This window comes from Notolabrus celidotus, chromosome 15 (assembly GCF_009762535.1).
Source record: "Notolabrus celidotus isolate fNotCel1 chromosome 15, fNotCel1.pri, whole genome shotgun sequence".
Classification (NCBI taxonomy): domain Eukaryota; kingdom Metazoa; phylum Chordata; class Actinopteri; order Labriformes; family Labridae; genus Notolabrus; species Notolabrus celidotus.
The window spans coordinates 29,676,950-29,688,015 of record NC_048286.1 but is presented as its reverse complement, the minus strand read 5'-3'; the positions used below and the strand labels follow the sequence as shown (position 1 = coordinate 29,688,015).

Genomic DNA, 11,066 nt, shown 5'->3' with positions numbered 1-11,066 from the left:
ATGAGATAGGAGACAGAGAGGTAGCTGTGGCCATCTGGACAACACTTTATCTTTATGAAATTTAGTTTATACCTATAAAGTTTGGAAGATAATCAAGGCCTAGAAGGATGACTAGTCTTTTCTATAAAGTAGTTTGGAACAGATATACAGTACATACACGTGGCTGACAGACGAAGTGGCCTTATGACTGTGGTGTGGTTATTGTAACACTTATCCTGAAAAATATCCCAGCAGTAACTTCAACAGCAATTTAATCACAAACATCTATTTTCAGGAAATGCATTTTCAAATCCATTTACAACAAATCCTTGACATTTCCTGCAGAGTCTTCATCAGATTGAATACTGGATGAAAACAGAACCTTGTGTCCCCTCATTTCTTTTCCTGCAGCACCACCATCAGTCCAAATATTTTATTTGGTTTAACATCAAAGACTGCAGAACTTTGGACATTCACACTAACCTTGACATCACTTTGTGTTAACTAAAGGCAAATCTTTTTCTGTTTGCCTGGTGAACAAAGATTTAAGTGCAGCCTACAAGATTTGTAGCATGGCTGAACTGATCTTCCCAGTATTTAATTGGTCATTAGTTTAATATTTCATTAATTTACTTTGATAAATATATTCATTGTAAGATGCACAATGTACTAAAAAATACTTTGAGTACATGTTGAGAAACATACAATACTGTCTTACTACCTACATCATCAAACCTCTCTTAACTGCCTCATCACTCTGACAAACACAATGTAATCCGCTGAAGTTATTAAATTACTTTTACACACAAGGGGCGCTGCTGGCTCAGAGGCTACAGTCCTCGTCGCAGAGGTCACCGGTTTGATTCTTGGCCGTTCGACCATTCACTGCATGTCTTCCCCCTCTCTCCACTCCCCACATTTCCTGTCTTTCTTCAGCTGTCCTGTCAATAAAGTTGAAAAAGCCCCAAAAAATATATACTGTGTATATATATAAAAAAAACTTTTAAATCAATAAAAGCTTTTATCAGCAGTCTGACAAACAATGCACTAAATAAACCTCTAAAAAAAACAGTAATGTGTACTTTGGCAAGGTGACCAGCTAGTTTAACATTATTCTGAGGACCAATCAGAAACAGCCAAATAAAGGGGTGGCAGGTGAATCATTTATAACAGATTTCAAGTCATTATTCCAAAGTGCTTTAAAAGCAGTGTCAATGGACAGCCTTAAGCATCCACTCAAAGAGGCAGTGTGATGTGATTAAAACATTTTGGCATTTTTTTCAACAAATCTTTGAACATTTTCTTGCAAAGATGGGAAACACGTTTTGCCCTTCCGACGAAGTCTCATATATGTCATCTATTGCTCGAGACGTCTGCCCTTTCCCGGACTACACCCCCAGTCCTCTGTTTACCAACATGCTGTCTATCAACTCTTCACTTCATCTGAGCAACCACTACACAGCCGTGCAGTCCTCCCTGAATCCAAAGCAGCTGGAGGACTTCACCCAGAGCCTGAGGAGCACTTTTGGCAAGGAGGGCAGAGTCAGTTATGGGGGTGTGGGGGTGGTGGCCCTGTCCCTGGCTGTGCTGTTTGACACTCTTGCTAAACAGGCAAAGGGAGAGCAGGTGTCAGACTCAGGGCCAATTCCAGGTTTATTCATAAAAGACGTGAGAGGTTACTACTCACCACTTGTCCACACGATTAGTGAGTACCTGAGGCTGGTTCCCCACATTGCAAACAATCCCACCAGGATGAGAGAGGAGGCAAAGAGGTGAGTATGGAGTATGTGGCATTATTTATTTATTGATGCAACCAACAAATAAGCAGTGGTGGACAGAGTACCAGGCTTCATTACTTAAGTTAAAGTATAGATCCTCCTGGTCAAACATTACTCCAATACAAGTGAAAGTTATTTAGTCAAATTATTACTTGAGTTAAAGTCCTGGAGTACTTGCTTTTAAAAGTACTAAGGTGTTCAAAGTATTTTTTTTAAATATCTCAAAATGTAATGTGCTTTTCACAAAGCATGAGTGCAGTCAGGAATGCATGGGTGTAAATTCTGCTACGCTCTGTCTATCTAGAAAACATGACTTCACATCTAAAAAGTATACCAAGAAATATAAACTAAGTTACTACAAGCACAGACAAGTTTCAAATGAGTATCTGTAATAAAACAAGTGTGTTAGCTACAGACCTCCACATGCTCTCTCATGTTAGATGGTGATGTTTTGTAGGCAGTGATGATGTTTGAGTGGCTTTGATAGAAATGTAGTGGATTCAAAAGTATGATATTTGTCTTTCAAATGTAGTGGAGTAAAAGTAATGAGTACAGATACTTAAAACATGTACTTAAGTACAGTACTCAAGTAAATTTACTTTGTTACTGTCCATCATAACCTATGTCTAAGTATGTGCATGTGCTGTTAACAACCACTTTGCCACCATTGATTTTTTTTTCATGTGATTTCTTCTAAAGGTACCTGTTGCAAATTAAAATTGACTACCTTTCACTGGAAAAAATGAAAGAAGACCCAAGTTTCCAATTAAACAAGTCAAGTTTACCATTCATGCAAGACACAGCAGTAATGAATTTGGCCATGGCTGTGGTGTTTTCAAAAGTACTGAGGACACACTACCTGAATATTAACGGCACCGAGAGTGATGAGATAATGAAGTTTAATCCACAACTGAATGACCCCCCTACCTATAATCTCAACTGTGACCCGGAGACAGCTGATAAAGAATTTGTGGCTGCAGCGCAAAACTTGCCCGCTGGCTTTCAAAACGCTTTCAAAAACAAACTGCCACAATCAACTCCATTCCTGATCCAGGCCGCTGAAGCAGATTCCTGGAATTCAATGTTTCTTCTTTCAAGTTGTAGCCTGGGAGATGTTGAATCAAGATCTCCATACAGAGAAGATTTTGACTTGAAGGCCAACGCACTCTGGAAATGGAATGTGTAATGAAAAAATAGGTAAATTTAAATTGTAGCTTCACTCAAGGATGACAACATGGAGCAAAGGAGTCAGAAAGATATTTGTTTTGAATGTCTGCAGTTCCTCTTACTGGAGTGATCTGCTTGTTTTTTTGTGACTGTTTAATAACATGGTACTGAAACTATGCCCAGTTTAGTGAATCAATATCTTATTAAGTGGCTGTTTTGCAAATTCAGCTTCAACCACTCAAAGTTGGTTGACCAGGAAACTGGTCCACTGCAAAGTGTCTAGTCAGGACTTGGACATGATTTGTTTATTATGTCGACTTCTGAATTGTACATGAAGTTGTTTGTGGTTGTGAAAAAATTACAAATAAAAGGAGTTAACATCCAAAAGCCTTTGCAACATATACACGATGAGTGAATAAATCATGGCTTACGATACCAAGCTAACATTTAATTTAACCCCCCACTCTCCACTAGAAGGACATTCACTATCCTCAAACTAATGCCCCCACTGTTCATGTGTGTGTAAGTGGTCTCCAGTGTTTCTGCAGCCAGCCTCAAGCAGACGCTCGATGAACTGCAGTTTTTAACACTTCCACACTGGTTTCATATTTTAAGACCAGAGGCTGCAGCTTTGTTCACTTTGATGATAAAAAAGAAGCAGGAGGTGCGTACCGTTTCAGCCTATTTGGGGTGTGTTCCAGACAACTTTAACAAAGCAGCTAAAAGAAATTGAAAAGCTGTCAAATTTGATTCAAAGAAGAAGACAAAAATACGGGGGGACATTGGAGACAGATATGGCAGCTGCAGGGGACATGATCCCTGTGTACCCCATGTCTACTTCTGCCCGTGTTGGGTCAATGCTACCAGGGAATTTAGGTAATATCAAGAGACTCTGACTCAAACATTAATGTCAGTGTAAGTGTATACTCTATTTTGAACATTTTCATCTTCTTTAAAAGGAGAAACTTCTGTGATAACTGGAGAACAGGAGAGATCTCAAGTTACCTGTTGATACAGATGTGTAAACTGTGAGCTGCCTGGACATTAACTATGGGGTGCCGTTTGTAAAGTTGTGCACACCGAAAATAACAGCAACATTTCTCCACATTTAGCTCCAAAACGTCATAAAAATGTAAAGTGAATTTTTAAAAGTCACTTTTTTTTAATCACATTTAGATGAATATTTGTGATCTTCATATTTAATTTTGTTGTGAAAAAAAAATAAGAGTTAAAATCATTGTTAATTTCAAATGCTAAATATAAATCTAAATGTTAAATATAAATTTAAATGTTCAACGTTAAATATAAATTAAAATTTTCAACCTTAAAGGCACTATGAGGAGTTTTGAAATGGCTGAGAAACAGACTGAAAATTATACTGATGCCTCTTTATGCCCTTCAATAGCAAACGAGACCATCAGCAGCAACACTGACACCTTCTCTGTTGTAATTTTTAATGCCTGAAACCGCCCTGGGGGGGGGGGGGGGGGGGGGGGGGGTGGGGGCAAGATGAGGCTTTTGTTGAAAACACTAATTTTGCATGTACAGGACAAGAGATAAGAGGTATCACTTTGTCCACAAGGGGGGCGCCAGAATTGATACAAAACAAAAGTTCCTCACAGCAACTTTAAATATAAATGTTAATAAATATAAATCTGATTGTTAAATATGAGTATAAATATAAATATTAGTATTAAATATAAGTGTTAAATGTTGCTCCTCGATCCTTAATATTTAGCTTATACGCAAATTCACTCTTCCTAGCGTAAATACTAAAATAAAAGTTTCATAGAACGATACAGACTTAGCAAGAGCAACTTAGCTTGTCCGTATCATAGACTGGGTCAGTATTGTCTCTTAACATTGTGAAACCTCTTTGTGGCCTTCACAACTGCCTATCCAGCATTTTTACAGCGGGCAGCCCGGCTATAACCCGTAGGAGTCAGTACTGAAAGACTATGATTGGGATATCTATATCACTTCATGATGTTTTTATTACTTCCACTAGGCGGCAGTGTGAATTTAAGAATCAGAATCAGAAAGAACTTTAATCACAATGTATCTCAAGAATACAAAGAATTTGACTCCGGTATTTTTGCGTACTCCCTGTACAAACATAAATAGACAAACACTAAAAATCAATTACTAATAAAAAATATATAAAACATATATATATAAGTACAAAAGGCACGAGTGCAATAAAGAAACAATAGGCAAACATGATAATGTGCAATAGTGCAAGGATGAAGGTGGCTCTGTCCATGAGGTAGCTAGTTTATGACAGTGTTAAGTGTTCATCAGTATGACGGCCTGGGGGAAGGAACTGTTCCTGTGTCTGGATGTTTTTGCGTACAGAGCTCTGTAACGCCGACCGGAGGGGAGGAGTTTGAAAAGTGAGTGTCCAGGGTGTGAGGGGTCTTTGCATATCAGATAAATATTTAGGATCGTGGAGCAACATTTAACATTTATATTTATATATTATATTTATATTTATATTTAACATTTAGATTAATATTTAACATTTAGATTTAATGTTGAACATCTAAAAGGAATAAAGGCCCCAAAACTAAGATAATAAAAACAAAAATGTCATCATATTTAACAAACATATATATCTCTGGGCCGAATTGCACTAGCCTACTTGAGGATGTTGATGCACTAAGCTGGACATGAGTAATAGATGTAAAAGCACATGTTGACCTGATAGTGTTTAGTTGTTTTCTCTGTTTCTCCACCTGCTCTATTCCTCTGTCACAGCTTTCAGTAAATTATAAAACGGTGTTTACCAAGATGACAACAGAATCAAACATTAGAACAAGACAGTGAGTCAGATAGAGTCATACTGAGGAAGCAGGTTAATGATTGATTACAGATGTGACGTCATGATCCCACTGTGGATATATTTGGGATGTCCAGGGAGAGCATGCCACACAAACGCAGAGAGAGAAAGTTCTGTGCAGTTTCTGCTTTTTTGGCATTTTCTTTTTCAAATCTTTGACTCCAGAATCATATGAAGATGGGGAGCACTTTTTGCCCTGCTGATAACATTTCACATATGTCATCTGTTGCTCGAGACGTCTGCCCTTTCCCGGACTACACCCCTAATCCTCTTTTTACCAACATGCTGTCCGTCAACTCTTCACTTCAGTTGAAGCACCACTACACAGCCGTGCAGTCCTCCCTGAATCCAAAGCAGCTGGAGGACTTCACCAAGAGCCTGAGGAGCACTTTTGGCAGGGAGGGCAGGGTCAGTTATGGGGGTGTGGGGGTGGTGGCCCTGTCCCTGGCTGTACTGTTTGACACTCTTGCTAAACAGGCAAAGGGAGAGCAGGTGTCAGACTCAGGGCCAATTCCAGGGTTATTCATAAAAGACCTGAGAGGTTACTATCCGCCACATGTCCACACGGTCAGCGAGTACCTGAGGCTGGTTCCCCACATTGCAAACAATCCCACCAGGATGAAAGAGGAGACAGAGAGGTAGGTCACCTATGTGTGTGAGTTTGTGCGTTTTCCAGTGGCAGCGGGGCTGTGAGTGATTTCAAATTGTACATAGAAAATAAGGTATAACAAGAGGTAAAACTTAACTAAACTAGAAACTATCTTAAAGGCACTGTGAGGAGTTTTCATTTTAAAGTAGTCTCACTCTTACACTGATGCCTCTTCATGAGCTCCATTGATAAATGAGATTATTAGCTGCAGGATTTGTTCTTTCTTTATGATGAATTTTAGTGCCTGTGTTCAGTAAAGAGTCAATATGTGGCACTCAAAGGGATATGTCTCTGTTTAGAGCTCTGCTGGTGAAGTTTGGCAATGAGAAGTTAGAAGACAGGAGTTTTTATCCTTTAGATAATTGTATTTGTATATAATGTTTTGTACTTGAGGCTGACACTGGAGCAGGATCAGCAAAAAGACGTTTCTGTTGAAGGATTGATTAAGACAGAGAAACTACACCAGGGCTTTTTCTAGGTTAGTGGTTCCCAAACTTTTCAGCCCACGACCCCCAAAATATAGGTGCCAAAGATTTGCAACCCCCACTGTCCCTCAAAGTGATTTTATTTGGCTTAAATTAGCTAGTCTGCCGAAAACTAGCCTACCTATATGAGCATGTGGCTGTGTTTCCTATGCTGTTATGAATTAACCTACTGCTACTGATGCTTTTGATAATTAACTGTTCACTAACCCTAAACTTAGGAGTCATCTGGCAAAAAGAGGCAGAAAACTCATTACATTTTCCATTTTCAAGGTTTTATTTCAAGTTTAGCTACTATTTTTGTCAATATTTTTTGCTATAATGGGTAAAATGTACTATTTTTAGATAACTTTAAAAAAAAAAAAACATTCTGGAAGACATCTCCCGACCCCCCATTTGTGTCTTATGACCCTCCAGGGGGTCCCGACCCACACTTTGGCAACCCCTGTTCTAGGAAATAAATATAATAATTCTGAAATGTTTTATTTATAAAGAGCTCTTCAGACTACTCAGACAATTAATAAATCATAAAAAGGTAAAAGAGCAACATGGGTATGAACTTAATGTTTTTGCCGGGGTCAATCCACAGCAGATTCTTGTGTTGATTTGAAGCAGACACTGGACTATGGGGAGGTCAATGACTCTTGTTTTAGTGTTCATTTTTCTGTCACCGTTCTTCTTCCATTTATTCAACAGAGCTGACAATCAATTATTGCATCATACATCTTTTAGAACTCAAACTCTAGGCAAGGCAAGGCAAGGCAACTTTATTTGTATAGCGCATTTCATACACGAGGGCAACTCAATGTGATTTACATTAAAACATTAAAAGCATTGGAGACATTCAGACAAGCATAAAAGAACACAATTAAAATGACAAATATGATAAAACAGAAAAGAAAAGGAAAATTAGAAATATATTAAAAATGGAATTAAAATTTCGATTTAAAGTGGGTTAAAATAATCTAAGATAGGAAGGCAGTGGCTAATAAGAAAGTCTTAGTCTTTGATTTAAAAGAGGTGAGAGTTGGAGCAGACCTGCAGCTTTCAGGGAGTGTGTTCCAGATATGTGGTGCATAATGACTAAACGCTGCTTCACCATGTTTCGTTCTGACTCTAGGGACTGAAAGCAGACCAGTACCTGATGATCTCAGAGGTCGAGGTGGTTCATAAAGTAGTAGCAGATCAGCAATGTATTTTGGGCCTAAACCATTCAGTGCTTTATAAACCATCAGCAGGATTTTAAAGTCTATTCTCTGACCGACAGGAAGCCAGTGTAGAGATCTAAGAACTGGAGTGATGTGGTCTACTTTTTTGGTCCTTGTTAGGACTCGAGCAGCAGCATTCTGTATGAGCTGCAGCCGTCTGATGGACTTTTTAGGGAGTCCTGTAAAGACCCTGTTACAGTAGTCTAGTCTGCTAAAGATAAATGCAAGGACCAGTTTTTCTGCATCCTGCTGAGACATAAGTCCTTTAAGTTAATCCTTGATATATTCTCAAGGTGATAGTAGGCTGACTTTGTAATTGTCTTAATGTGGCTGCTGAAATTAAGGTCTGAGTCTAAGATTACACCAAGGTTTCTGGCTTGGTTTGAACATTTCATCGTTGCAGATTGGAGCTGAGCAGTAACCTTTAACCTTTCTTCCTTGGCTCCAAAAACAATCATTTCAGTTTTTTCTTTCTTTAACTGAAGAAAGTTCTGGCTCCTCCAGTCATTGATTTGTTCAATGCATTTACTCAGTGTTTGTATGGGACTATAATCCCCTGGTGATATGGTGAAACTCTAATTAAAACTAAATTCTTAGAGAAATGAACACTTGGAAATAATCAAGATAAGAATGAACTTTAAAGACAGAAAACATTTTTGAGCAAAATATATTTGACATGTATTTTAATTGACCTACAGTCCATCTGTTGACATGAAGGAGGCAGGGTGTATGATATTTACTACAGCCAGCAGGGGGAGCTCAAAACCTTATGGCTCTACAGTCAGTAAAAACTTATGAAGTCCATTTTTAATATGCAGTCTATGTTCACAACCTCTATAGTCCAGCTGCCACTGACCTGTCAGTTTGCCATTGCAAATATCTGCAGTCAGCTCACCAGATATTTTTGCTTGTATTATCTTCCAGGTACATCAAGCTGTTAACTATTGATGACCAGAAATTGGAAAACTTGGGAGAAAACAACATGTTTGCAATGCAGGAAGACGTCCCGTTATTGAACGTGGTTCATGGAAAATGGTTTGCAAACAATTTGAAGGTTCACTTCCTCCGCCTGAAAAACGCTACAGCTGATGAGTTGGTCCATTCTAAGGAAAGACCTCCGGCTGTTATTACCTTCAATCTCAACTGTGATCCAGAGACAGCTGACAAGGACTTTAAAGCCCACGTTCAAAGATCTGACAGCCATACCCAAGAAGCTTTTCAAAAATACATGACAAAGCTGAAGCCATGGCTGCTGCAGGTCGCTGAGCTCGAATGGCTCAACACCATGTTTCATCTGGCATGTGAGATTGGAATGGATGATGATTTAAAGGTTGCACAAAGAGGAGATTTTGACCTGAAGGCCAATGCACTGGGGAAATGGGCAGAGTAGATCACTTGGGTCATTTACTTTGAAAACAAAGAGCTCAATATTAATGAAGATTGTAAAAGATCAAGGTTAGACATGTCAAAACACATGTTGTATTATTAGCTATCAGCTTGTTTCTTTGACCCTTTGAGACCATACATGTTACACACTTTTTTCTCTCTAAGTTCAATTTCATGAGTTCAATGTATTGTGTTTATGGTTACTATATATACACTGTATATTCTGTAGCACCTATATGTCAATAAATTCATATTTTGTTACCTTATACTGTAGTCAGAACTTGACTTGAATTAAAGCTCCTGTAAGTAACTTTTTTACTAGTCATGAAACAGACTGAAAATAACAGTAAGGCCGTTATATGACGAACAAAATCAAATGAGACCATCAGGAAAAGGATCAAACATAGAAACAGTTATTGGCGCCTTTAGCTAGTTTAATGATTGGTAGTCACTGCCAGATGCAAATATGTACAGCACTGTTAAATGTGGTCCTGTTGTGTCTGCATGTGTCTTCTTTAACATTTCCTCATTGCTGCTTCCTGATTGTCTTGCTCCATGTATTTTATATCCATGGACACTTTCTCAAAAACTGTCATATCATGTCCTTATGTAGCTTTTATTCTTTTTTAATCATATGGTGCAATTTATACTTTACTTTTCTTTTCTTCTCTTTTTTGTTTGTTTCTTTGTTTGTTTGTGTTTTGGTTTCTCCTCTACCTTCTTACTTTGATTTGATTTTACTCAATTTTATCTTTGTTTAATCTTGATCTTTTAAGGGAGCCTTTTTAACAGCTGGCAAGGGACTACGGATGTAAACTAGCCCTTTGGCTAACTCTGGCATATCTACAGAAATGTTAATTAATATGCATGGTCCTTTTAAATAATAAATACAATAAAATAGCACCTGGTTTTATGTTGCACAGTTATGACAGCACAGAGAGCAAGGCCTTGTCTAGTATTTTAACAATATAAGATCAAGGAATATTGATCTTTGACTTCTTTCTGCTTTTTTTCTCTGTGTGCTAAAAGATGAGTAAATGATGCGATTCAGATACTTAACCTTTGCAACACACTGGATGATTTCAGGCCACATTTAAATTGTCCCAGATTTGTTTATGTCTTTAGCGGGTAGCTTGTTAATAATAGGGGTCATATAACATATACATTATCAGTTACTTTAAGGAGGTAGCTTGTGTAGTTGATTGGACTTGTCACAGTTCCCCAGGGGACAAAGTGTATCCCCTTATTCAGACACACAGTTTGAGATTAATCTTTCAAAGGTAAGGTAACCCCAACCCCATTACTGAACACTTTTGAACTAAAGGTTACATTGGATTATATTTAAAGCCTTCATAGGATGGGATAATGATATAGAACACTTCTCTACATTGCCTACAGGTTCAGCCTATATGATCTTGAGTTTAAAACCTTAATGTATTTATGTAACTTTGCTTTATGATTAGTGACCATTTTCCTTTGAATTTATGTTTAAGGTAACAAAATACTCTGACGGGGCGCTGGTGGCCTAGCGGTCTAAGCGCTCCACATGCAGAGGGTACAGTCCTCGTCGCAGGGGTC

General features: G+C 38.3%; 2 protein-coding genes across 2 annotated transcripts; both read left to right on the top strand.

Annotated features, from left to right (window-relative positions):
• The first annotated feature begins 1,178 nt into the window (after window positions 1-1,178).
• On the top strand, window positions 1,179-3,267 carry LOC117827189. Its single transcript, XM_034703703.1, has 2 exons — window positions 1,179-1,751; window positions 2,457-3,267. The coding sequence occupies exons 1-2, from the start codon at window positions 1,291-1,293 to the stop codon at window positions 2,941-2,943; spliced, it is 948 nt and encodes a 315-aa protein (XP_034559594.1). The 5' UTR covers window positions 1,179-1,290; the 3' UTR covers window positions 2,944-3,267.
• A 2,642-nt stretch (window positions 3,268-5,909) lies between these two features.
• LOC117827172 lies at window positions 5,910-9,777 on the top strand. The gene is made up of 2 exons (XM_034703679.1): window positions 5,910-6,401; window positions 9,027-9,777. The coding sequence occupies exons 1-2, from the start codon at window positions 5,935-5,937 to the stop codon at window positions 9,490-9,492; spliced, it is 933 nt and encodes a 310-aa protein (XP_034559570.1). The 5' UTR covers window positions 5,910-5,934; the 3' UTR covers window positions 9,493-9,777.
• Window positions 9,778-11,066: the final 1,289 nt, after the last annotated feature.

Bases quoted from the DNA above. Each gene is read 5' to 3' on its own strand.
- LOC117827189 (XM_034703703.1), top strand. From the start codon at position 1,291: ATGGGAAACACGTTTTGCCCTTCCGACGAAGTCTCATATATGTCATCT. The intron at 1,752-2,456 runs GTGAGTATGGAG...TTTCTTCTAAAG, and splicing joins ATGAGAGAGGAGGCAAAGAG to GTACCTGTTGCAAATTAAAA.
- LOC117827172 (XM_034703679.1), top strand. From the start codon at position 5,935: ATGAAGATGGGGAGCACTTTTTGCCCTGCTGATAACATTTCACATATG. The intron at 6,402-9,026 runs GTAGGTCACCTA...ATTATCTTCCAG, and splicing joins ATGAAAGAGGAGACAGAGAG to GTACATCAAGCTGTTAACTA.